This window comes from Zootermopsis nevadensis, unplaced genomic scaffold (assembly GCF_977971745.1).
Source record: "Zootermopsis nevadensis isolate Lab colony 2312 unplaced genomic scaffold, Znev_1.0 Znev_ptg000028l, whole genome shotgun sequence".
Classification (NCBI taxonomy): Eukaryota; Metazoa; Arthropoda; class Insecta; order Blattodea; family Termopsidae; genus Zootermopsis; species Zootermopsis nevadensis.
Genome location: NW_028259160.1, coordinates 9,304,509 through 9,332,452, shown reverse-complemented (window position 1 = coordinate 9,332,452; position 27,944 = coordinate 9,304,509). Strand labels below are relative to the sequence as shown.

Genomic DNA, 27,944 nt, shown 5'->3' with positions numbered 1-27,944 from the left:
ATCACCAATTTGCTACAGCATATCAAACCAGACGATAATATAGCATTTACATCACAGACATAATATTATAGGAATTAATTTCTTTCCATATTACAAAGCTTTTTAAAAAATAATGTTCACATCAAATCTTAATTCTATGTATGTGTGTTAACAAATCCCTGAAGCTGGAGAGGTAATGTCTACTAGTCACATCTTCTTGATCCTTATAAAAATGTTTAAATTAACCCCTTGTGTACCGTCAAAATATTTGTCAAAGGAAATTCAAATCTTCGTAACAGTGAAACATGCCACAACAGATCGCTCTTTATCCTGACCAATCCCCAATTCTGACTTCAAACAGTTATGACAGGAAACCTGTTACACAAAACAGACACATCCAAGAGCCAAGAGAAGCAAAGCAGCAGCTTGCATTGCAACGTGTCCTCACCTCAGGAGAGGGCAAAATAGGAACAGATGGGACAACAAAATCAAGAGATGGATGGATGGATGGATGGATGCCTCCCACTGTCGGCTTTCACGTCTGTGAGAACGCACCTGAGCCAAGTGAAGTTGCTATCCACCTGGTAGGAGGTATTGACAGATAGCTCACATGCTGCTTGGGAGGCATGCTGTGCAGCAAACTACCTGCTGCTGCTGCAGTCTTGGATACTTCTGCTCCACTGTTGCTACCAGGGGGCTGCTTCATGACAACATCGCTCCCTGTACAATCGCATAGGTAGCATCAATGTTTCTTTTTATTCTTTTTCTTTAAGGGGAAAGTTGTGTAACTCCTCATCTCTTTTCACTTTGTTACAAAAAGCTCTTCAATATAGCAATAAAAATTGTGAACAGACACAATTTACTAATACTCCATGTCACTGTCTTCCTAACAGACAAAGACAAATAATTCTGAGCTGATCAAGTCACATTTTATTTTATTTTTTATGTGGTTGCTTAACAACATATCTTCGACAATTTTCTGCTCAAGAAATGGATTGTTCTTTTTAAACTAAGGGTATTCACTATTTCCAGTGTATTTTATAACATAACTCACACATTCTTTCTTACAGGATACATTTCTGTACATAAATGTTATTAATCTATACTAGCTGCCAATTTTCAATCTGCTTTAGAATTGAAATGTTCTAGGCACACCCTCCAATGGGACTCATGGAATATGTCACATGAACTGGACACAGTACAATCCAATACTCAGTAGACAGTAAGACTGAAGGTTGATGTTTGATTCTGTATTAGCTGTCTGCTGTTTATTCATGAGCAATTTTTTTTGTTTATTTTGATTAATATTGTCTTTTAAAAATTATAAAAGAAAGAGGACGGAAACAATATTCAGAAGCAAACAGTATTTTCAGGACTTCTTCACACACACGCAAAGTGAAAATAATACTCCAAAAATATTCAAAGCCTGGGCACAGTAATATACAACAAAGGGATTCAGTACATAGTAAACTGAAAGATTCACATAGAATCTACTCCTAATAAAACAGCCAGTGTTCATCATGCTCACCTGCATAAGAACACTGTTTCTGCATTGTGTGAAAAATTTAAATTAAATTCTGACAGTAGCAGCACTGGTAGCAAAAAATTAAAACGAGACTATGGTGGTGTCTGGCAGACTACTGTGTTGGTGCATTTGGCAGGAATCTGGTTAATGTCTCCATACAGATGTTTTCAAATTTAATTTACTTGATAAATTTTGCATTTCAATGTGATTTGCAAAGACAATGCTGTAATAAACTGTAATAATGCTCAATACAAAAAAGTTCACTCCTGTAACTGATAGGTCATACATACTACACCAGCAATGAAATATTCAGCCTCTTCGGGGAAATATGGGCAGGCTCTCCACAAAATAAAAACAGCCAAAGCAAATTATTCAGATGATTGATTTTTACGAATATCAAACAGCTTCAAAATAATACAATTTCTCAAAATTAACCTTCATTACTGTAGTATTCAAACACATGCCTCCAGTAGACTGTCACTACTGTAGATTTGTAATGAAAGTATATAAGTTTAGTGCTTCAGGTTCCCAACTAAGAACTGCATAGAACCCACATGTTAGGTAATACAGTTGACCTATGTATCAGACAGAATTTTAATTTGTTCATAAGTATCAAGGTGGAGGCTTTAAAATTGTGAACGATAAGCATTAGAAAACATAGCCCATAAAAAATATAAATAAAACAAATTTCAAAGCAACTCACATTCTGTACCCTTATGTTCATTATCCCACTGTCCATCTCCCAGATGATACAAGTGAATATGGAGCAGAAGCAAAATTAAACTGACAGGGAAAAACTGAAAGACTCAGACAAAAACCTGTCCCAGTGCCACTCTGTCCACCACATGGACTGATCTGAGAGCAAGTACAGGTCTCTGCGGTGGGAAACTGGTGACAAACCACCTATACTATGGCATAGCACATATGTACTTGGCCACACATAAAAAAACCCACTGCAAAGTGAAAATACAATTTACATTATAACTGAAAACTTAAGAGATAATACTCATCTAAATATGTAACGAAGTTTAAGGTATAATTTAGGCATCATTTCAAGACTGGTGAAAACCATCATCAGCTGCAGGGTTTAGGCCTTCTGACCTGTTCTGATAACTGGATTAGATGAACTGATCTTCCCTTCTCTTCAGTGGTTGACCTCTCTTCTTCCTTTAGGATAGTATTCAAATGGCTTCTGAAGAATTCATTAAGTTGGCACTCAAATAATTTCAAGTAGATCCACTGGTATTCTTTTGGCTGAATTTATTTAGCTCCCACCTCTTATTTATGTTATTCTTTTCACCAATTTTTCTGCCATCTGCCACTAATCTCAGGAATCTCATTTCAGAAGATGCATTTTGCTGGAGTTACATACAGACTGTTGATTCCCACAACCCTTGAGGGGTAGGGATGGAACGGATGGGGTGTACATTGCTATGTATTAAATTATAATCAAGCTATTGTCAGAATGATCTCTGAAGTCAGTTTGTATCTATTGCAGATTGTGCTATATAAATAAAAACAAATTAGAAATAATCTTGTAAGTCAGTTTATGTTTGTTACAGACTGAGTTTTACATACACAACATGCAATATAGAGAACCGAATAAAGTTAATTCAAAATAAAAACACACCACAACTAATGACCCCAACACTACAAACTACTAATCACAGTTTTCTACGTATTAGCACCAAATTACTCACTACAACAAACTGCAGATTATTACACAGAATACAAGCTCAACGGGAGTGATAATGTAACGTACGAAATTTATTTTTTAAAAAGATCAAGAATTGACATGAGGATGAGAATGGAAAATGTTTCATGCGCAAATGTTAACACATGTTATTACATAATTATCATTTTAAGAAAACACTGTGCAAATGTGGATGTGGACAGTCAATGAGAAAACATACCTTTCCTTTCATGAAACATTTTTGTTCCCTACCAACTGTTTTCATACATAAAATTATTTTTTAATTCAATACAACAAGAACACAATTTTCCTAATACACATTTGTGATTTAGTATAATTAAGATAGATATAAATTTGTATTCTCTATGCTGTAATAGTATGTTATCTCAGCCATCACTCCACACAGCTTCAGACTCTGTTAATAAAACCAAGTATATAAACATAAAAAAGGCAACTCAAAAACACCAAGTATTATTAGAAATTCTTGTGATGGTCATGAGTTGTAACATAATGAATACTTTAAAAATGTCATTCCCGTACACCCTAGTTAGGAAATGTAAGTTTTAAATGACATCAACGTGTTATTTTTCAAACTTCCAAATGTCCTCCTTTACCTTAATACAATTCTAAAATACACAATACAAGACAATTTGGACATTGTGTATCACTGACCCGTTCACTACAAAATGTCACTTTGCTTCACCGATTTTACTTTCAGCTGGCATTCATATAAATTTTATTCCAACATTAGGTCAAAACTTAAGTCCAAGGAGCTGAGTCTTTCAGAAGACAATAGGTGTCCAGCTGATTAAGAAATTCCTTGCCCTTTATGGAACCTGAAGGTTAATTACTAACTTCACAGGAGCTAATGAGTGGAACACATACTGAGCCAGAAGAATCCAGTCCACATCCACAGCTTAAAAGCTGTTTCAATATTAACATCCGATTTATGCCTTGATCTCCCAAGTGGTCTTTCCCTTTCAGGTTTTCTGACTTAAATTTTGTACTCACTTCTCATCCAAACACGTGCTGTATGTCTTGCTAATCTCATCCTCCTTTATTTGATGATCACAGTGTTTTTTAAGGAGTATAAATTATGAAAATTCCTCAACACACAACTTTCTCCAACCTCCTGTACCCCTATCTTTAATAAAATACTTTTCACAACACCATTCCAAAATACCTTCAATCTATGTCCTTACCTTACAGCAAGAGACCAAGTTTCACTCACATGTAAAACAAAAGCCAAAGTCATTGTCTTATACTGTATATTACAATGTCAATTGCTTAAGAAGACAGACAGATAAATGATTCTGAAATGAATGGAAGTAGGCATTCTTCAAATTTAATGCAAAGTTCTTTATGAGTATAAGTCATATCTGTTAATGAAGTTATGGATATGAATTAAATCAAAGTTGTACCTGGATATTAAGATGTATCTTTGAAGAAATGTAGTTTCTGACCACATGATAAACAGATTTGCTTGATGGCAAAAAACTGAATACCAATACAAGTTGTGGGAATAAATAAATAAATGTGAGGACATCAGTGCAAATTATTTCAATGCTATTAAATCCAAATAAATTGCAAAACATATGTATATGTACAAAGCTAAGTCAGTAAAGATATCCAATCTTTAACTAAAATCAAAAAGTTCACAACTTTTAGTAGCAAGTTCCAAAATCACCTTCAGGACAAACCATTCAGCAGTTCCTGAACTATTACATGTGGATAGGTAGGCATGGCAAAGCTAACACGCACATGTTTTTCGACTTTGAGTTCAACACCACCTACAAATACTTGAAGTGTTCATGGAAAAAATCTTGAAGTCCAAAGCAAAGAATATGGATTATGGTGCTGCGATTATGTTTAATGAGGGTTTTATGAGAAACTTTTGTACCATCACCAACACAGTTCTTTCAATTCATCAGTACAAACAACCCAAAATTGTGCTAGTTTTGTTAATTCAAGCAACTTTTATCTTACATGAAATAATAAACTAGCGCAACAATCACCACTTTATTATTACGTATTTATTTAGACAGAGGCTAATACGATAATTTAACAAAATACAATAAAACATAACAGTGACTTGCTATGGAGTATATCAGTTCGATCTGTGAAGAACAAAATGGCCAAACATACCCTTCTTGGGACGGCATTAAAAAAGGAGCATTCCACATATTTATGACATGTCTTATGTCTAGGCATATACAACACACAATTACTGCCTGTAAAACAATCACAATATGGTGAGATAAATAATTATGATCAAAAACATGGTTGGTACTAACCTTTGGTGGCACTGCTACTCCTGTCCTCACGGTTACTGTTACTGGTTGATCCCACAATACACTTCACTGAGTTGTATGAAGATGGAAGTTGCAGGGGACTCTGCTCCACACCATTCACTACACCACCACTCTTCTCACACTGCAAGCATATTTTTCACCAATAAGGAAATAAATAAAAACTTATATGAAGAACCACATGTGACAGCAAATCCACCAACAAAGGAAAAAAACAAAAAATTATTACCACTAATACAACACTAAAGGTTCTAATGCAATTATTACGATACTTAACCCACAACTGCCAAGTGGGATATAATTAATTAATCCATCCTCATTTTACTGTTTGGTTGATTAAACAGTGACTGGCCATCACTGTGTCAACAAAAACTGTTGGCTGAACATTCCAATGCAAAATCTGCCACTGGACATGATCCTGAGAAATGTAGTCCACCTCCATTAATGCTATCCTGTCTCTTTCTCAAACTTCCAACTGGACATTTTCAGACAATTTCTACCAAAATTCTGCATGTACTTGCCTGTACCACCTCAGCCACAGGCTTAGCTCATAACGGTAATTAATTAAAAATGTTGCAATTAATGAAGTTAATATTCTCCTTCTTACAATTCCATTTTCAGCATCTCCTCTGATACCTTCCTCCAATCAATTTCATTCTATGATTGTTCAACAAACACCAAGAACTTCAAAATCACTTGAAATTAATATTCTAGGAACCTATTATGCAGAGTAACTTTAAAACAGCATAAGATCATTCTGCCAGCAAGTTTATTTTTCACTTACTGTAAATCAAAGTTGTTGTCTTTTTGGCAAAAATATAATGAGCCCGATGCCATTTAGTCTACCATTAAAACACAAATTTGACTGCCACTAACAACTGGACACAGTCCACTGATAACCTCCGATTCAGCTTTGGTTTTTTGGTATGACAGTAAACCCTGCTCTGAATTACCATCAAAATATTAGGTGTCAACCCTTTACCATTTCTTTGAAAATACATAATTTTATGTTCCACTTTCTTTAGCTTTACTTCATGTCTTGTAAAAGGGACACACTTACATTGTCTCATTATCTGCAAAACCTCAGTTAGTGTGCTTTCCTTACAGCATAGGTGACCAGGGTTAAATTCCAAATGAGATCTTTCTTAAACGACTATGTCTGTTATAGCTTCGGAGGCCAAAATTTGTAATTATTTTTTTAAATCTTTATTTATTTTCATCCTTCCTTCCTTCATTCACAACAAAGGATAAAAGAAGAACAGTTGGTTAATCAACACGTCACATCTAAAATTAAAGTTGTTACTACATAACACCATTCCAGAATGTCTTGCCAGTCTGATCACTAGCTTTCATGTCCTTATGCAAAAGTTTGTGTGTATGAGATAGTTTGGGAAATTCCACCTCCTAGTACAGAAAATTATAAAGATACAATCAGTTGCCTCTCTTGTCTTGACTTGAACTTCAAAATGCCAAGAAATGTCTATTTGATGACAATCCTGAGGAAGTAAAACAAGAGGTAACAAACATAATACTGCTTACACTTACTGCAAGGGGGCAAATAAATATATGAGATCACGTAACAGTACTGCAACATTATCAAAGATAAGAAGCAATACTGAAAAAATTATCAATGTTACTCAAAACTTCAGCTGGTGCAGAGATCATGCGCTAGAAAAGAATGTTACAAAACATAATTCTCATATCCCTGGACTTGAGAAAAGGAGGGTTATTCATCAAACCCATAACTAGTATTTTGTTTCATTAAAACCACAACTGTCCTAAGACAATTTCTGAAGGCAGTTTTTTGAAACAGATATTCATAAGATAAATAATTGGTTACAATGAAAACTATATTTTTGTCAATTGTAAAAATGTCAGTAAAAGAATGAGAAGAGAGATGCAACTGGACTTTTAAAAATACACATTAGACAAGGTGGAAAAGTGAAAAAGGTTCAATCCACAAATGTGTAAAAAAATGCAAAGTTTTGAGTTACAATTCCTAAAATCAATAAAAATAAACAAATAAAAAGGCAATGACAAAATTTGAATAAACCAAACAATCCAAACATAAATAATTGGGAGTAAAATGCATGCAGTTTTCAAACTGCTTTCCTAATAAAGTTGCTGAGATATATTTGCCATGAAGTTACAAACTTATATAACACCCACGTATATCAGAGTAAACAACAATTAAAAAACCGAACTTAATTTACAAAATGAAGTTTACAACCTACAGAATAGAATCCACTTCAAGATAAGATAAGTTACAAGACAATTTCTAGTGACAGTGTGACATAATCACTGGCCTTCTCTACTGAGAGGCAAAAGTGCACATCTCTGATCTTCCCCACCAAAAAAGAGAGTTGGAAGGGTGGATCGATCAAAGATTCCTTTTACACACACACATATATATCATACATAGCGTATATGAAATGTTTGAAGCAGAAACTAAAGTTTCAATAGCACTGATACCATTGCACATCACTTCAAATTCTCAGCTTATAATTATTATTTTCAGAACTGACACTAATTTTACTTTCAAAGAAACAAAACCTTATACAAATTTTAAAGCATATTCTTTTTTGTGTACATGTATATATTTTAAATTGAAGCAGACAAATTATAAGTACAAACTGTAACATAAATATGGTACAACCTAACACTAGGTTAACTTCAGTGACCTCAATCAACATTTTCAATAACTATCTGGCAGAACTTCAATACCAACATGATAAATGCATATTTTCATACATTCGTTAGATAATGTTTATTTTTGCTTTGAAGCTTATTTAATGACATCACTATCAGCAACTCAGACTAAACAGCCCTTCAATTTTCAGTGAAGTTAGAAAACAAATGCACTTTTATTCTCACTAAGTTCTTATAAGATTTTCCTTGATTAAATAAACCATACTTTTATTAATACATTTAATTTTCATTCACACATTTATAACCAAGACATTTGAATGATCATTCAACATCTTCTGAACAGGTATCTAAGTAATACAATCTACAAGGTTAACACAATCAGTAATCCATAAAGATGTAAAAGAAAATTTTTCTGTCACTAAACATACCTGTATGATTCCCAGTGGAAATGCAACAGTGGTGTCAACATCCCCACCATCCATCACATTCTTATTCTTGGCACTGCAGTCACCAAGGCCAACCTCTAATGTGGCACGACTGGTGTAGTTAGGAACTCGAGTTGCCTCGCTCCTCTGGATCACCTCCAACTCAGTGCCTACTTCCTGATCCATAACATCACTGCATAAGTCACCACCAAGCAACTTCCCACCCTCACCGCCACTTAGACTCGCTATGCCACCCGCACCCTCCATCGCACTCTCCCCCACCACCACACCACTGGTCTTTGTCTCCTGTACATTCTTACTCAAGTCCCTAAGATCAACAACCATGAAATCAGCTTTTGACACATTGTTTGGAGTCTCACCTCCAGCTTGATAAGAAACATTTGTTGAAGAGTGAACTGGCATTGCGGTTGTAAATTCATTCGCTGACAACGTATGTCCCAGTTCCCTTCGCTGTTTATTTTGCTTACTTACAAAGCCTCGAGTGTCATCAAAAAGTAGGGCAGCAGTCGCTGCTGAAGAGAGAGGAGCAGTGGGAGGGAATTCAAGCCCACTCAATGTGAGCATTCCTCCTCCAGCCCCACCCACATTTACATTACTGGGCAATGAACCACCTTCTCGCTGTCGGGCACTCACACTTACACTGTAGTCACGCCCACTGTTAATACGTTTTGATTTCCTCCTACCGACACCACCAGAGTGCCCACTTGACTGACTGAAGTAACCAAACCCTGAAGTGTCAAACTCAGAGTTAAAGGCATGAACTAGGTTTTGTAGAGAGCCTCCACGAGTCTGACGTTCTGATACTGCTGAATCTCGACGCCCGCGCCGTCTGTTGCTATTACTATAATAGCGGGAGCTGCTCACTGGAACTACTTGCTCTGGAATGGCCCCAGCCCCACCCCTATGACCATCCCCACACTCACTTTCATCTGCTTCAGCTTCCTGCAGCAGTTCCTGCAACATTTCAAAACACAAAATCCGACATGTTATATTCTAAAGTTGCATCTATAAAATTCTTCTTTCATATAAACTTAACTTTCTAAAACTGTCATTATTGATCTTCCATGAGTGTTATGGAAAACCACTATATAATGGAACAAACTAATTACGTAAGAGAATACAAAAAAATGTTCTAGTATGTAAAAAGGAAACATGAACAACAGACTGCCAGCAACAATACTCAACTCCTGAAGGTCACCCATCAGTTTCTGGTGCAAATGTTTGAAAATGTGGAAGACCAACTCAACACTATGATTTAGAACCTAAAACAGTCTATATTTTTTTAAGGTATCTGAACTAAAAACATCAGGCTAAGAATGATGTTTCCTTCTGGGTTATAGAGCCATGTAGTCTGGCTGGCATCTCCTATAACACATGATTTTAACCCAAGTGGCAGAAATGACGCATTATGAAAAAATTTGTTACAGTTAATAAAAATGACCATCTCAGTTTGCACTCTCCTTCCATAAGGGAATTCTTGGCACAACATTATGCTAGGTCCTCACCCACCATATCAGATGGAGTTGTGAAACAAGTGACTATCTCAGATCCTGAAGCTTAAAATAAAAAGATGGCCCCAAAATGCATAACTGCTACACAAAATGATCACAACTCCAGACTGACTGTCAGAGACACTTTAACAAATGACAGGACTGCTGAAATGACTGTGTACTGTGTAACTAACTATACAATAGGAGAAACACCCCCCCCCCCAAAAAAAAAAAAAAGAAATCAGTCCTGAAACTGTTTCACCATTCTGAAAAAATAAAATACCACAGTTCCACTTTACTGAAGGCTGTGCAAAAGGTCAGGTGGTTAGTCACCAGCTTCTCATAGCAGGACACCTGCATTCAGGACCAGGCTGAGCGATCAGCTAATGGTCATAGTGCAGGGGTCATTTTGATGCCCACCCCATTCACACATATGTGACCAGGCCAGGGTCAGTCTATGTAGTATTTGTGGTGGAAAAAGTGGCAATGGGCCTTGTTTTCCAAGTTCTTCAGTTTTCCCATGCTAATATCATTCCATCACCACTCCATAATCACTCAAGCATCATCATGTGGGGAATGGGAAAAGGGTCTGTCAGAGGCCCAGTTCCAGAGAAATAACAACAATAGCAACCACTTCATTCAAAGACCTACATGTCTTCAAACTAAGCCAATTAATAATCCACCTAGACTGAAAGTAACTTCACAAACAATGTCTAGCCAAAATCTGAAACCAGAATGCAGAAGCCAAAAAAACATGACTACAGTTCCCAACAACTCAAAACAACTTGAGTCACTCACCCTGAACAAGTCACTCTTTCCCTCACGATCTTTAGGGCGCTTGTATGTTATTGCCTCATCCAGCAGTGCTTTCAACTGACCATCATCCAAGTTGGACACATCAGGGTTCTTATCTTCTGGCTGAAAAACCAAATATAATTTCTTATTCAAGAAGAATGAAACCAGTCCAAAAATTCAGCTATTCTTGACTCATGACTCACAATAATGCAAAAAAACAAGTCGAAAAGAAGGCACTATATACAATCTCTGAGTACATACATGACATTCCAAAAAGAAAATTTTGACTAAGGGATTCTCAAACACATATATGTCTCCATTAAAATCAGAACATATTTCTCTCCACTACACATACTACAAAATTAAACTGGTGTGGCACTGTTTCATATTGGCACACTTGAACTATACATTCTTCTTGGACATTATTTTCTAAATTAAAGTATGTATATTTACTACTGCATTCAGTTTCCATTCTGGTGCAACCATTTTCGCCAGTCACTTCCAGTCCCTTTGAAAGTACGTATCTCAAATATTAACCCACCCCCAACTTGTCACCAAGCCACACATCAATATTTCTACCAAACACTGCAGTCTCTCATATTACAGCAGCAGAAATACAAAGCTAAAGGTACCGGTAACTGTGCCTTGTTTATCAGTTCTCTGCCCCAAGTGGTTTCATCATGATAAATGTGTGAAGTGGGGCAGTAACATCAAGCAATGTGTGATCTTGAAACTTCATAATAAGCAAGTATAATCTGAAGCTTTCATAGCAACAAAGTATAATGAATTCTTCAGGTGGCTGAAAAGGTAAAAACACCTTTTCACCTTTCAACCATCAGACATGACTGGTAGCCCTAGAAGAATCCATTATTATTATTATTATAATAAGAATTAAAAAATATCAACATTTTTCAAACATTAATTTTTTTCCATAATTACCTTAGATGATTAATAAACATGCGTGATGACTCCAGGGACTTTAAGTGAGAGATAAAATGTATATGGCTACAAATGTTCTATGAAACAGTACTTACATAAAAAATAATCTGCAGGTTATAAGGACACCTTATATGGATTATAAGTGATTGTAACTGCCTAAGATAAAAAGAATGGAGGACAGTAGGTTCCTGCCTGCAGAATAGTTTCACAGTCATGCCACAAAGCCAAATAAAACTCAAATTTCACACAAACCTTAAACTAAAAATACCCATGAAACAACAAATACCAACCAATACTTGAATACAGCCACATAAATTCACTTCCCATAGCACAAAAAATTAATACTTCAAAATCAAGTTTTTGGAAAATGTTTAAACCACGACATCAAAAACAAAGTTCATGCTCAGGTCACTATTCACACTGGCAACTGATGCCATGCTGTGGATGTTTCATTTTCAGTACTAAAGTAGACATGAAATAATTATATTATTTTAACCAATTACATCATAAGCCACACTGCAGTTACTGACAATATTATTCATGGCTCTTAATTTATCTTTCTATCATAATCAGTACACAAATTTAAAAATCTGATGGGTTTTTAACGGTTCCAATTAAAGAATCAATATCATAGCTTGTGATCTGAACATTTATAAGGCATATTAACAAGGGCAATAATGGAATACTTTCACTGCATGATTGACAACACTGCTAAGGCTCATCATACTACAGCTCAAGGTCAGATGATATGCTGCAAGTGTGGTTTAGCTGCAATCCATTTGTGTCGAAAGAATGTTGCATAATAATGGTTGCTACAATAGAGGTTTGCACCAAACGTACTAGCAACATTAATGCACAGTCTTGTAGCAATTCCCATAGTTATGCTACAGTTTCCAATTACATTCGTGAGGAAACTGATAGCAAACTAAGGTAAGCTCTTCATTGGTAGCCCCTTGGATAAACTGCCTATGAATCTCTTGGCCTTGGATAATGCAGGATGGTAACAAGGTTAACACAGCTAACAAGGTTGAAGTCACAAAAGGTTCAGATGAGAATACCACCAAGTTATGCATGGCAGACAGAGATTATAAAAGAGTTTACTGGCTATTTTAAGAAACTTAGGACACCATCATTCTCCTGTCATAACACTACTTTCACACAACATAAATATGTGTGTGAGTGGGCAATGGCAATACAAACTTTCACTTCCAGACAATTTTCAACTGGACTCATTTGAAGGTGTTTTTTTGCTTGTTGGTGCGGTTTCATAAACTGTATAATACTGTTCAACTCAATTACCTCCTATGACTTTTAACTTAGTATACACAATTTAAACTAAATTCCGTACAATACCACTTCCCTCACCACCAGTCAGTCAAACTGTTCCATGTCTTACCGGTGACCTAAAAATGGCCTGTAATGGACAATATTAAAATTAAGGCATAAAAATTACTGAGAGATTTCACTTCGCCTAATACCCAACCTCCAGATCTGTGATGTAATTTAGGCCATCCAGTTGGACTGGCATGTCATCAGTCACTTAGGGCGGCGTTTCTGACGTCAGAGCTTGCGAAATACACATGCACATAATAGGAAAACTACAAAAATAACTTACAATATTGGTGAAAATTTGGTTACTGCTTCATGTAGTACACTCCAGGTGGTTTTGTTACGTATTGTACGTCGCACGAATGCTGAAATGCTAATATACCGCAAAACACTGCGTCACCGTGCCCTTTTTTCCTTGAACAAATGAATAAACACTTCCAAAGAGCAAAATAGAAATATTAACAAAGTGTTAATAGTAACTGCAATTATAAAACTAACACCGTAACCGAACATGACGATTTAAAGCAACATTTTTACCAGCCTGAGTATTCGGGCCACGCTTCCAGATAAATTAGTCACAAGGAAGCTGCCATAGCGAAACTCTATTTCAAGTATTAACCGAAAGAAAGCGCCACCGTCAACATGCTGCGAGATTACATACTTAAAGCAACCGGTCAAGGTGGTTTTGGAAAGTATCGTACATTAATTCCGGTTATTTCAAAGTCATTTCCACGAAAATAACAAGATATGGTGATTTTCAAAGAATCCCGTCTAAGGTTTTCTAACGTAAAATTTGCGAATTTTACAATGGGGGTGAAAAAATTCCCAGTCTTACCTTTTATGTACTGAGAATGCGTAAGTTGAAAATCGATCGATGTTGGGGGAAGGGGGTCTATAACGATGTTACAAGGGTACAGCGTAATGGACATTTAATCGGTTAATAGGAACCCCACTATCACGTGACTGGTTAACCACCAACTACTGCCTTACATAAAATTCAATTATAAAGTTCCCTCTTATTACATTAATATAGTATTTTAATGACCTTTTACATTGATTTGCTACCAGACTTGATGATCTTATGTTATCAGGCCAATCATAAGTTTATTTGAAGATATCCAAAAACTTATGCCCTTATTAACATTTCAGTCATTTACATCCTACACGAGTAATTTATAACACATAAATTATACTAAGTACACAAAAATGAAACACCATGAACTTTTTAATGCTTACATTATTATTATGCAGTAATATTGCAGATTCTCCCAGTAAAATAAAAAATAGCTTAAACACAGTCTATGATAAATTAGCCTCTTCTTAACAACTGCTTACACAAACGTTTTAACATAATACAAAAACATGGCAGTTTTTTACATTCAAATTAGAGACCTTAAAGAACTGACTGCTGAACCCTATTTAACAGTTGCCCAAAAAACATGTTTTTATACTATCCCAATTTTGCACTATTTAAAAACAGTTCACTTGTCTCTTATTCATGCTTCATAATATGGAAACCAAAGTACATCTTTAAAATGGAAATACATAAGAGTATGTGTGCGTATATTAGTTAGAAAACATTTCAATACATACTGCTAAGATCAACAGATACATGGTGACTAAATAACTAACTTTCTGGAACATTTATGATAATGTCTTGGTTACTTGTTAACACTTTTCTGAACAAAATTATCAGAACTTTTCATTCTTATGATATTAAAATATCAGACTTCAGTACGTAGTAGTTTACAATAGATTTCAATTCAACATATCACATACAATGCACAGTCAAAGTACATAGATACAAATACATCAATCAATAAAGAACTATATTCTACAACTTGATTTAGAAACTGGTTAATCTTAGACCATGTATTCAGTTTCTGGTATTTTTAATTAAATAATGTCATGAGACATTTCTCTTTACTGACTCCAGTGAGATGGGCAAAGTGTCCTTGAAATTTTGACAGAACATTTACAATATGCACAATCTCATATCATATTCCCCCCATAAGTTATGTTTATTTCATACATTATATCCACAGATTTACAGACACTTCTCAACATTCAGAACCAGTACAGACAAATTTTGATATACAGAGAGGAAGTTTGACAGATGTACAGGATGTGGGAGAAATATATCTGACAAACATAATCAAAAGAAAAGCAATGTTAATAAGAAAGATTATAATTAACTACATATTCATGAATTTTGGCCGACATCAACAGCTACCTTTTAATAATAATTGTCAATAAATTCCTACAAAATGTGACAAGCATCAAAAATAAATAAGAGTACACTCATAACGAAGTAAAAAAAAAAAAAAAAAAAACACTCATCCACAGTACCATCCACTTCTGAATTATGTTCTTGCACTCTTCCATCCCTCTACACAGATAGCCATACAAAACTGTATTTCTCTTGCACTTAGTTTATATTCAAGCTATATCCCTTGCTCTGACTTAAAAGAGACTGAATGTTTCATGCTTAACACAACAAAGTAAAACGTAATGCCCCTTGCCATTCTTAACATACTGAGGAATGTATAAAGAACACAATTACGTGGTCTGTTGGTATCAGGATAGTGAATTAAATGGTGTTTGGTAATACTAAAACAAAAAGGGAGCTAAATAAAATAGAGGACACAGAAAAGATCACATAGAATAAAAAAAATTCTACCCACCACATGACAACATTAAGGCAACTATAAATCAAACAGGCTGTGATGGATACTGCATGTAATGGGGAAAATAGATGAACACAATATTATTCAGAACCTCCAGGTCACTATTCAAGAAATTAAGGAATACAAATGAGAGGATACTACAAACTGAACTGGCTCTGAATCTGGTCATATTTTGGAGTTTCCTGATCATAAATGGTTGAATATCTATAAATTGCTTTAAGTATACTCTGTAATAGCATTCACAAAAACTGTACCTACACAAAAAGCAAACAGTTTGGAATAAATAGCACCAATGTCTGCACAATATTTATGAATTTTTTTCTACAAAAATGAATACAAATGTAAAGTCATCTATCAAACTGCATCTTTAGGTCTCCAGAACTAATCAACAGACTTACAATGAAAACTAGTTCAGCAGCTCACTGCTGTTAGGCCAATTTCATTTTGGTCACTACAGACTCATTATAATCCCTAGTTTACATGAAGTCCAAATTCAATAAATTGTATCCGATATTTTTCAGATGTGACATGTATTAAAAGAAAAGGAGTTATATATAGGTAATGTTAAGTTTGCAATTATAAAGTATATAATTTATATACTAATAATAAAGTATATAATTTAGATGATGGTTAGTATATCAAGCTTATGAACAGATGATTACAGGAATGAATTATACCAGTGTTAATAGTTTCTTAATTGCCTATTGTAAATATCTCACATGTCAGGGTTACTACTATTTTTACTACAACTACCACATTACTGTCACAAGACTTACAAGTTTGCACAGCATATTTGCATAGCTTGAGAATGTACAGCATACAACATATTTTACAGATATATAGGCAAAACACAGGTAACCCACATAAAGTAGAAACACCTTAAGAAAAATACAGTGGAACCTCAACATAACACTCCCAGTTATACTGCAGATTGAGATGCACTTGAGCTTTGATTATGTGCCCTGATATGATTAAGTATCTGTAATGGAAGTAGCTTATAATGTGGGTACTCAAGCTGTCCCCTGACACTGACATTACGTCAAGTTCCACTGAATGCAACACAATGATAACGTGATGTCCCAATTTTGTTTTTAATCTTAGTTTGAAAAATAATCATTTAAATGCATCACATTAACTACCACTTGATAATTACCTAGAAATTCCTTTATTGTAAATAGAAACATATTATTGATAAAGTTAATAGAGAAATATACTAAATATTTCTAATTAATAGAGCTCTGAAGGAATATTCTTTCTCCTTCATACTCATATAAGTGAGGTGCATGTCTGTCAGACTGTTCCCAGTTTCAACTACTAACTAACTAACTAGATGGCTTACCAAACCCGAATTAACCAAAGCCCTCCACCGGACCCTGTCCTGGGACAACAAAATCCAGTCTCCTTCAACTTCTATCTCCCATAGAGTTTCAACTACAGTCATTAATATTATAAGAAAGTAACAAATGTGAAGAACACACCACTGAAGACATGGTATTTTTGAACTTGCTGTTTCAATATCAACATGGCGACATTGCAAATTTGTGAAGTGAGAGAAACACCATCACCAATTAATATAAGGTCTTATATTGGATCATTCAATTGTATTCATGCAATTACCTACTTCAAGGTGTCATTATAATCCAGCTACTAACATTAAAAGGTAATTTTCATGCTGCACATTTTGACACACTAATATGATGATGATAATAAAATTAAAAATCTTTTTAATCTAATGTGTGGATTCACATCCAGAATTTCCAGTTTGATTTCTCAATCTATTGCTGTGGTATGAACAAAGCCTCAAGTCATGACAAATTACTACATCTGATTTAAACCTTTCTTACCAAGATCCAGTAGATTAACGTATAATGCTATTTCTGTGTGTTGTGTAGCTGATTACATTAACTGTGGTGCTTGAAGGTACAGGCGTGACTTCATTCTACTTGCACCTTTTACAAAATAGTGAAGTCTCAAATTATCCGAGCCAGAGCAAACCACTATATGACATATGAAGTGGCCAAATAGCTCAAACCAACTAACTTACACAATACTTCTGAGCAATTAATTTTGAAAACATAACAGTAATGAAATGAGATTCCATTAAAGAATTTGTTTAGGTGTAATTTATTTAACAACAATGTCACATGATAGCTGGCCACATCAATTACACCCCAGTGAAAACCTAAAATCTGAATATTTATTTTTACTCATCTGCTGCATACAATCAAGGAAACTTATGAATGTGTAACATCAGCCACAGGGTTCATGAGAAACTATCTTCTAAACCAGTGGTATTCAACCATTTTTTGTTCGCACACACCCAGATATAATTTCTCTTCCAACTTTGTACCCCCAAAGTTGTTAGTGTATAATTCAAGTTATACATAATATATAATCTACATCTAAAATAAATTAAATAAATTACATTACTGATTATTCAGTGTTTATCATAAAATAATATATTTTTTTTTTAAATTTCGCGTACCCCAGGTTGAATACCACTGTTCTAAACCATTCCATGAAGAACTAAACAAGTGTTTATTTTATTTATAATTTGTCATGTCGAAAGAGTGCCCCAAAAATATGTTCACAGAAACATTTTCTGAATGGAAAATGAAAAACTGGAAAATACAACATTCATTTCTACCAATCAAATCATTAACACTTTTATTATTCATCACTGGATGTTTAGAAAATGTGATCACACAAAATACTGAAACAGTGCGACAGGAACATCAAAACATCAGGAAAAAAGATATAAATTATAAAAATGTTGGTACTGACACATATTTCAATAAAAAATGGGAATTTTCAAAATCCAGCACAGGGTGCTTCAAAATAAGTTAATTCTGATTTTAATTACACTCTGTGTAACACCCAGAAATAAATTAAACTTACCAAAATTAAATTATTTTCCAGGTTCTCAAGATGAACCCTGCTCCATAGAGTAAGCTATTTTGGAGGAGTTACAATTTTCATATATTCCGCTATTCCTATTATTTACATGATTCCTAAGTGACAGAAAGAATAGACTTTAACTTAAAGAATTTTGCATGGTCCTTCATCATTGCCCATTCACTGATATTCCTGTCAGTATCAGCCAAACAAAGAGTTTATAAAAGATTTTACTCAATACATACATGCTTAATTTTTGTAAGTAATATGTATATTCTTGTGTTAAATTTGCCTTCCGTTCACCTATGTCAACTGAAATTGATTACGTCTTATGAAGTTAATTCCTGCATACTGGAATGTTTAAAGACACAACCAATTCCATGGATCAGGGTCCTTCTTGAGAAGTTAATAGTATGCACAAGTAGTCAAGGAATTCCTACCTTTCATGGAACTATTGATTTCATTACTGTGTTTACATGAGTGTGGCATATAGACAATTTCTTAATTTTTCCTCAGCTCCTTTACAGTACTGCCAAAATATCTTGAAACAGGTCATAACCACTTTCTTGCAGTTTCTTCACAATTCATAATTTTTAATCACTCCTATCATTCAATGTTAGGAAACTGACAGAGCATAATTAAATAAAAAAAATTCTGGTAAAGTGAAATTTTAGGTTCTCACAATGGCAAGTATGAAGATGCAGTATTTACATTCTTATTAATGTATAAAAAGAGAAATGTCATTACCATAGTGGAGGTCTACACACAAAACTGTGATGTGAACTAGTCAAAGAACTGAAAGAAACGTACAACTTGATGCAACAACAAAAATCCTTCTTACATAGACACAATGTTCTCTCCAAAAATAAAAAAGAATTATATTCAAAACGCATTTATAAATAATAAAGGAAGGAAGGAAGGAAAACGACTTCACTCATTAACAAACAATCGTGTATCTCTTCTTTTATGCCAGAGTACTCACAAAGACAATTCAAAATATTCTGCCATAATGGAAGAAATGTCATTACTTTTCACGAGCCTTTTCATTGCCGAACCTCTCAGATCTCGTAAACCGTCTTGAGTTTAAGACCGATAAATATAAACTAAATACGTTAATATACTAATAACTGGAAGGGATTCAAAACAAAGAGGCGCTGACTATTAGGATTTGTCTTAAAACCTACTCTATTTAATGAATTACCTAGCGACTATTACAACTTCCAGTTTAAAACATAAAAAAAGAAATCCACTTAAATTCGCTTAAAACATACAATTTGCGACGAACTGCAAAATTTATCCTCCGAAAATATGCACAGAAATGTCTGGAAATAAAATTCGTTACCTGCTTCTCGTCGGTTTTATTTGCAGTGGCAGTCACTTCAAGGTCCTCCGTTGTTCCTGAGTTAACTTTAGCTGAGTCTGACAAACTACTGTCGCCGTTTTTGCTACACAATTTATCAGGTGCCTTGGGTTCGTTGCCTTGTTCAGGCCATGGTGCCATCTTGAATGTCAGGGGGTCCTGAGTCTGCTGATTGGCTACAAGTAAAACAAGCTGCCTCACGCATGCGTGCAATTATTACACAAGTTTTGTGTACCACAACAAGTATTCGTAACACATGTTTAATCATTTACAACTGCATAAAATTTATAACCATTTACAATGTGAAAGCAACCGACATATGAGAAAGAATTTATGCGAGATAATCGACGTTCAAAATCGATTAGAATATGTTTTCGATACTTTCTTGATGTGACACATCGAAAATTGATTGAATACGCAGGCCATCCCTCTACTTCATTTTCCACACTAAAAAAAGAACGACGCTTTATACATTCATAAATCAACACAGACCATTCAATCCTTCATCTTTATTTTGTTTTTTTCCAAAACCTACAGATTTTCATGATTGATCAATAGAAAGTAACTGCGATTTCACCGTTCTCGATAATTTATATCGATACATACGAAACGTCCCTGACGAGACTGCTTTTTTGAGATTACATGTAACAGTGAAGTGGTAACTACAACGTATTACCGTAATTTGGAAAGGTTTGTGTTGGAATTTGCGAATAAGAAAACCTTGTACTAGCTCAGTATCTTTCTGAATTACATATTCCATCAATCAATAGTGCTGATTTACCCCAAGAGAGAGACGAACTGTATCGATAATAGAAGGTTCGACAACGCCATCTCTTAACATTTAAGTTAAAAGCTTGTTTTCAACTTGTGGAACGCGAAACGGAGGTTGCTCACACTATCCAGTGTTATTAATACCCTCCCTCCGCACATATAACGAAGCGAATTACAGTTGCACATCATACATATAGTATAAGAACGATTCTTTATTGATCACCAGGGTGGCAACACACGGTCATTAAATGACAAATGTAGTAGTCAGCATTTCTACTCTGAAGATAGGAGCAGAAGATTACTCCAAAACGTATGTAACCACTCGCTTGACTACATGGTGTTGCTGTTCAAAATATTACAATCTGAACTCAACACTTTGAAAACTTCAACTCTCATATTCTTCCAAAATTTTTATATTTTGACAATTTGTAATGCAAGGAAAATTGTACATCTACAGATTAACTAGCCCATTCTTGAGAAAACTGAAGCATCATGATTTTTTTGGTGTTCCAAGATAAATTCTTATATTTTTGACATAAACTGGATAAATTTATTTCATACAGTTTTAAGTAAATAAAAGACTTGTCAGATTCTGTTTGATTAGCAAGAACTGAATTGAATTTATGTTCTGATAAGGTATGCAGAAATGCAAGAACATGTTTGAGTACATACTTCCACTATTCTTTCTGCATTTTCATGTTTTTCTTGGTCTTAATACAGAGTTAATCATTACTGTGATGCAGTTTTGGGCCATATCTCTTATAAAATTTAATTTAAGATTAATAGATGGCCCATTTAGCTCCTAGTACCCAATTCTCTATCTACTGGGTATCAGTTCTTAATCATCCACACTGTAGTGACTGAGATATAATAATGTAGTGCTTACATTGATTGTATATCATTATTCAGAATTTTTTCACATCAATGTGTTTGATTAAAATGTTTTCTTCAAACTCACTTGGTTAAATTGGCATTCAGTTTTGTGGATTTTTGGTATATGATAACTCTTCTTTCGCCTCTTAAGATTTAGGTCCTATATTCCCTGTCTGAAGCTAATACCATTTTGATCCTTCTATGCTTCCTAGGCCTTACCAGGCTGTTTGTCCTTCAGGTCTATATTCTCTTGCTGCTCTTGGACTTTCTGCAGCCATCTGCTCTGCACAGAGTATATTTTAAAATTTGAGAATATCACTTGCCTATAAGATGCATCAGATCAACAATGGTATGAAACTCACTTGCAGTGTTGTGCCTATTAAGAGATTTAAAATAGAATAATAAGAATAAAAGTATATTATATTTTTGGGATGGGCTCCTTATAACTTGAGATCTGAAACTGTGCCTTTCTTACCTTATATGTAAATCTGGAATTGAAATTAACTACAGTAAACCCAAATTATTAATTCCTGTCACAATATAAAATTTCAACACTCTGAAAACCCCAAATCTCAATAAAATGTCATTATATCATAAATGAAGATATCTTATTACTAACAACACAATTTTTACTATACAATCATGTCAGCATGATTCATAAAAATTACTCATTCTAGGTACAGTAACTGTGTGTTAGCATTATTAAGTATGATGAGATTCCCTGAATTGTGTTAGTCAGTAAATGTTCAAGTATATATAAAAATAATGTCACTGGGTAGAAGCGGGAAACTGATTTGCACTGGCAGTTATCTCATTTATGAAAACAATATTTGTTTAGTGTACATGATAACAAATTTCAACTCATGTTATATGATTCTTCTTAAAAAGAATTAAGCCTTCTCATAGTATAAAAAGTTCTCAGCCTGCACTTACATGTATGCTGTATTCTGGAGTAAATCAGGTTTGATTTATACAGAATTTCTAAGCATGTTTTTTTGTGACAGCACCTGATTTTCATTTGTTGTACAGACAGGTCTCTCATTAAAACAGATAAGCAATATATGAGATTTTTTACACTGAAAAGTGTTGTATTTCCTCATATACCAATGCATTGGATGTATGCAACAAATTTTTCGTGTAGAAAACATAAAAGCCAATTCAATAATTTATTTCATATGGCCATCTCTCAAAACTAAATAGACTGACAAATTTTAGTGTAGGCTCTTTACTATTAAACTGTACCAAAACCATGCAAATAGTTTTTGAGATTAAACATACAAATGGGCATCCAAATACATGCACATAACTCCTCCATTATGAAAAAAAGTTTAAAGGGTAAGTGGTTGTGTAATGAATTAGTAATCTGTCTGTTACTACACTGTGAACATTTTGTGATGAATGTGTATGGTGTTTACAATATGGATTTGATTCTTGTCTTTTTTATTTGCAGATAATTTAGATTACCTGTTACACAGATAAGCCACTGAACAAACTGAGTTATCACTATGACTTCAGAAAATATTTTCTTCTTTATACCAAATATCATAGGTATGTTTTTCATGTGTTACATTAAAATGTAATTTGAAAGTAATATGGCCAACTTTTGATTTCTCTGACATAATTTGACTATTGCACTATTATTTGCATTTATATTGAAATATTTCCTTATACAAGATATGTGCTGCTCGATAGAATAACCTCAAACTGGCTAGTAGCTTCCACTTCTTCAGTAACTCTTTCCTCTGTATCATCTCCCATCATTTTCCACTTGTAGAGAAGTTAATTAAATCTTCCATTCTTGTCATTTTTTTGTAATATATTTCAGTTACCTAGACATTGTTACATAAACTATTTTCATATGAAAATACTGAACACAGATAAATTCTTTTGAAAGTTTAGCAAACCTAGATTTTCCCACAGGTTCTTAAAATCTTGAAGATTACAAATGTGCACATGCTCATGGGCACAGAAATTCTAGTTCCAGGTGTGTATTTCTACACTGAGAAGCATGTAAACTTATATTTTCCTTGCAATGAGAGACTGGCTGCAATAAAATTTGTTGTCCAACATGGAGCTGTTATATATAAATGATCTTGCTTTGTCAGCAAAAGAGAATTTATACATGCAGCAAAATAAGTTACCCTAAAAGGTTAACTTATACCAAATTAAGTGCTTTGCACACGTTTATCACTGTCATCACAACATCTCAGCATTAGACTCTATCCTAAGCTAGGTCACATCCCATAACCTATTTCTCTAAGATCCAGTTCACTAGTATTCTCCCATTCAATCTAAATTTTCGAAGTAGTCTGTTCCCATGTTTCCAACCAGAATTTTTTATGAATTTCCTGTTTTCTTCATGTGTTTCGCATGTCCTGCCTATCTCACTTCATCTTGCACACATTAAAAAAATGCTGTGAGCTGATGAAACCTGCATGATGTTATCCAAGATGTTAAATCTGGGGGGGAAAAATGTTTTACTTTCAGGTTATGGCAGGATTGTACTGGCAATTGTATCATTCTATTATATGCCAACCAATTATGTAGTATCCTGCTGGTGCTACATCATCAGTGGCTTGCTTGATGCTTTTGATGGTCATGCAGCTCGTTACTTCAACCAAAGTAAGCATACTTTTTACATGAATGATTTTTAAGTTACTTTATTACATTACTTGAATTTCATATAAATAGAACTGAATAACATAAGATGATCAGTGATAATAAGTAAAGGGCAGTCAGGATCTAGTTGAAGGCACTGTTCCAAAGAAACTGATGACACTGAAAACTCCAGTCAAAACATTTAGTAGCTCGGTTAAAACTCAGTACCTCCAGTTTTTACATGTTAGGCTATAATAATCACATGTAGTCCATCATATCCTTCATGTCCATAATTCTGCTTAGCGATATTCATACATAATACATTATAGTAAATATTCCTCATTGGATGGATGCTATATGTTCTTACAACATTTATGGTTAGTGACAAAATGTACATATTCTGCTATCTGTAGATAAACATATGGCAGTATTTGTACCATTCTTCCAGCATACAGGAGTTGGTGAGACAAGAAATACTAATCAGTAAAAAACTAACAGGGACTTTCAAAAACACTACTGCAGACCACAGCTACTGAATGACTAATTCCACGACTTCATTAATTTCAGGTACCAAGTTTGGTGCAATGCTAGACCAGCTGACTGATCGATGCGGTACCATGTGTCTTCTGGTCACACTGAGCTACTTTTATCCACCCTACATGTTCCTATTTCAACTAAGCATGACTATAGACATTGCCTGCCACTGGATTTATCTTCATACGTAAGATAGATTTCTTTGTGATTCAGTAAGAAATTTGTAAGGATTATAGATGGAAGTATTAAGAAAGTAATGTTACATTGTTAGCTGACAAGTTTCTGTTTTTTAGACATCCTGAAAATATATCTTAAACTTGATTACAAGTATATGAAGGTATTCACTGTTTATATTTGTTAAGATGGAATATAAAATTTTTACTTTTAGAAAAAACATGGGAAACTTTATGTAAAACATGGGACTCTAATCAGGTGGTTGTTTTACAGATTTTCCATGGTATTAAAATATATACAGACTTATACTCTGCTGTTCACCTTATCAGTGAATACCTTCCACATATCTGAATTAAAACTACAGTAATCTAATTATGCATTAGAGTTTTTCTTGCATTAATTAACCATGAGATGAGCCGAGACCCATTTCTATACCAATAGTAAATCTCTACATAATGGAAAACATTATCATATAATAACTGAAAGATATCAAAACTCTTTCCAGGAGCTTATTGCAGGGTAAAACAAGTCACAAGTTCATTGATCTGTCAGACAACCCCATTATGCGCATCTATTACACATCAAGACCTGTACTTTTCTTCATGTGTGCTGGCAATGAAGCATTCTATGCAGCATTGTACTTGCTGCATTTCACTGAAGGCCCTGTAGGTATGTATAACTACTCGCATAATGGTTATTGATATTCTGGTGACATCATTCACTGAATGTTTTGATCAATATAAATTTGAACTCATCTTAAACATGTTATGCCAAGAACAGAGATGTTCAAATTTCCAGCGGACAAGGAGATATTTGTCCTACAAAAATATGTTCAGACTATCATCTCTATTAAATATTACTCTAATTCTATTACATTTTTTGTTGCACATCTTGTTAACAGTTGCTGGAATAGGACTTTTCCGAGCTGTGTGCTACGTTTCTGCTCCAGTGGCCATTGTCAAATCACTTATCTCTCTTCTGCATGGGTATGTTGCCTGCAGAAACCTTGGAATCGTGGATGCAAAGGAACGTGAAGCACTGCGTTTCAAAAATCAGTAGAAACCTCTTATTTAGTTATAAGGAGAAAGCTGCTATGGAATTCAATTCAAATGCTGGAGAGAAACTGAGGGAAGCTTATTTGTATGTCTGTACTTCTCTAGTTCAGTATAATCATAGCTTAGTACTACCCTCAAATTAATAATACAGTAATATTAATGAAGTCTCATATGAAGAGCATGTTTGTGATAAAATCCTTATTTGATATACTTCTTGATGAACATTGTGATTTGTTTTGTAACTATAGATATCTTTACATGGTTATTTCATTAAGCTGTAACAACTTCTGAAACCATGCAGCCTCAACATTTATGTGTAGGGATGTGATACATAATACAGGAAGTTTCATTATAACTATATGTGTTACATTGCACAGTCTATTAGGAGTTTTCATCCACACTAAAAAAATTTCAGGAAAATAACTTCCCTTTCCTGATTATAACAGCTGCTGAAAATGGTGTCTTCCAACATCCATTTACATGTATTTTAAAAAATGATGTACATTCCAGTGAACACACCATAATATAAGTCACTATATTATAACTGAACTATTTATATAACTGTAAATATGTTTATTGTATAATAAATAAGTTAACTATATATAAAGCTTCTGTTACAAATGTTTGTAGTTCATTTGTTAGTTTATGTATCACCATGATTGGCCACGTTCTATGTAACTAAATAACTGACACATTTTGTGTCCTCCAAATATTTTTATCATTTTTTGTTTTATGTCACTTTCATGCAAAAGTATAATTGAAATCTCAGCAATATTTATTTTTACTGATTCCCTGGCTAAAGCACGGGAAATAAAGTAATAATGAAAATGTTTTCTGAGCTAAAGATCTGTGATGTCATATTAATGTCAGAATCTATGTATGTTGGTAGTATTTTAACAAGGAGAAGCCTTAAATCAAGGATAATTAATGGAAACTTCAGTGTAACCCATAATCAGTATCTATACATGATTATTACTGATTTATGAAGTTTACAATGATGTTTAATAAAACTGTATTTATGTGGTGATATCTTCTTTCTTCGCTGATCACCCATGTGAAACTGGAGTAAGTATCCAGTGATTTGGAGACTGCCTTTACCTCCATCATCTGGGTTGGTGTGATGAGTAACACAACACCCACAAGCTAGCTCCAGCAGCCCAGTGATCCAGTGTCTAATAGTGCACCAAAATGCGGACAGTAGGCATATTGTCATTCATCACATCAATCCTGATGAAAAACATAGAGACAGTCTCTGAAATATTGGATGTTTACACCATTCTCATGTGGCTGACTGCCTCAAAAGACTTCACTACTTGCAGTCACCATGAAAGATTCAAATCTTACATATTCATTTAGCTTCAATGTACTAAATATACTTACTGTTTTAAATCACATGACATATGTATGTTAATGTATATGCTTTAGGAAACCAAAGAGTCATGAATTAACTGTTAAGGAGAGAAAAGTATCTTACTTGATCATGTTTATTATAGTGGAAAAGTATGTAGCTTGCTTTATCATGTTTTATTATAGTAAAATATTTATAAGTGTTGTAACTGTTTAAATATGTAGTACTTGATATACCTGCATATCTTGTGCACCATGAAAACAAATACATATATAAACATTATATTAACAGGTGGAAGTGTTCAAAACAGTTTGTTTCCTCTTTATGGTTTATTTGTGCCAGAACTACATTTACTTGAGAACACCAACTTTTACAGCAATAGAAAACCACTAACACATACATAAAAATTTTGACTAGCATATCAGTGAGAAGGGGGGGGGGGGGGGGGGGAAGAAGAAAGAAAGAAAGAAACTGTTCTAATTTAGTGACATGGCA

The 27,944-nt window shown here is 34.3% G+C and overlaps 2 protein-coding genes across 8 annotated transcripts in view; one reads left to right on the top strand and one right to left on the bottom strand.

Moving 5' to 3' along the window:
• Positions 1–20,429, bottom strand: part of LOC110836578 (uncharacterized) — a 43,107-nt gene extending 22,678 nt beyond the window's left edge. Inside the window, exons 1-5 of one of the 6 annotated variants that reach the window (XM_087356801.1) lie at positions 20,079–20,428; positions 10,890–11,009; positions 8,584–9,555; positions 5,492–5,630; positions 535–699 (exon numbers count right to left, since the gene is read on the bottom strand). In XM_087356801.1, the coding sequence (XP_087212927.1) occupies positions 535–699; positions 5,492–5,630; positions 8,584–9,555; positions 10,890–11,009; positions 20,079–20,237 (1,555 nt within the window). In that variant the 5' untranslated portion in view covers positions 20,238–20,428. Of the gene's footprint in view, positions 1–534; positions 700–5,491; positions 5,631–8,583; positions 9,556–10,889; positions 11,010–13,308; positions 13,369–20,078 lie in introns of those variants that run through there. The other 5 variants (XM_087356803.1, XM_087356802.1, XM_022077905.2 and 2 more) reach the window with 5 other exon arrangements.
• Positions 20,430–20,648: 219 nt separating this feature from the next.
• On the top strand, positions 20,649–27,731 carry Pis (phosphatidylinositol synthase). 2 transcript variants are annotated; one of them, XM_022077919.2, is made up of 7 exons: positions 20,649–20,786; positions 21,094–21,177; positions 23,191–23,288; positions 24,228–24,362; positions 24,906–25,059; positions 25,552–25,715; positions 25,948–27,731. In XM_022077919.2, the coding sequence occupies exons 3-7, from the start codon at positions 23,246–23,248 to the stop codon at positions 26,103–26,105; spliced, it is 654 nt and encodes a 217-aa protein (XP_021933611.1). In that variant the 5' UTR covers positions 20,649–20,786; positions 21,094–21,177; positions 23,191–23,245; the 3' UTR covers positions 26,106–27,731. The 2 variants fall into 2 exon arrangements, with proteins under 2 accessions (XP_021933611.1, XP_021933612.1); XM_022077920.2 differs by lacking the exon at positions 21,094–21,177 and having other exon boundaries at positions 20,655–20,786.
• The last annotated feature ends 213 nt before the right edge of the window (positions 27,732–27,944 follow it).

Coding starts and splice junctions, on each gene's coding strand:
- Pis (XM_022077919.2), top strand. CDS start 23,246: ATGACTTCAGAAAATATTTTCTTCTTTATACCAAATATCATAG. Junction 24,363..24,905: donor AGCTCGTTACTTCAACCAAA/GTAAGCATACTT, acceptor CATTAATTTCAG/GTACCAAGTTTGGTGCAATG. Junction 25,060..25,551: donor CACTGGATTTATCTTCATAC/GTAAGATAGATT, acceptor AACTCTTTCCAG/GAGCTTATTGCAGGGTAAAA.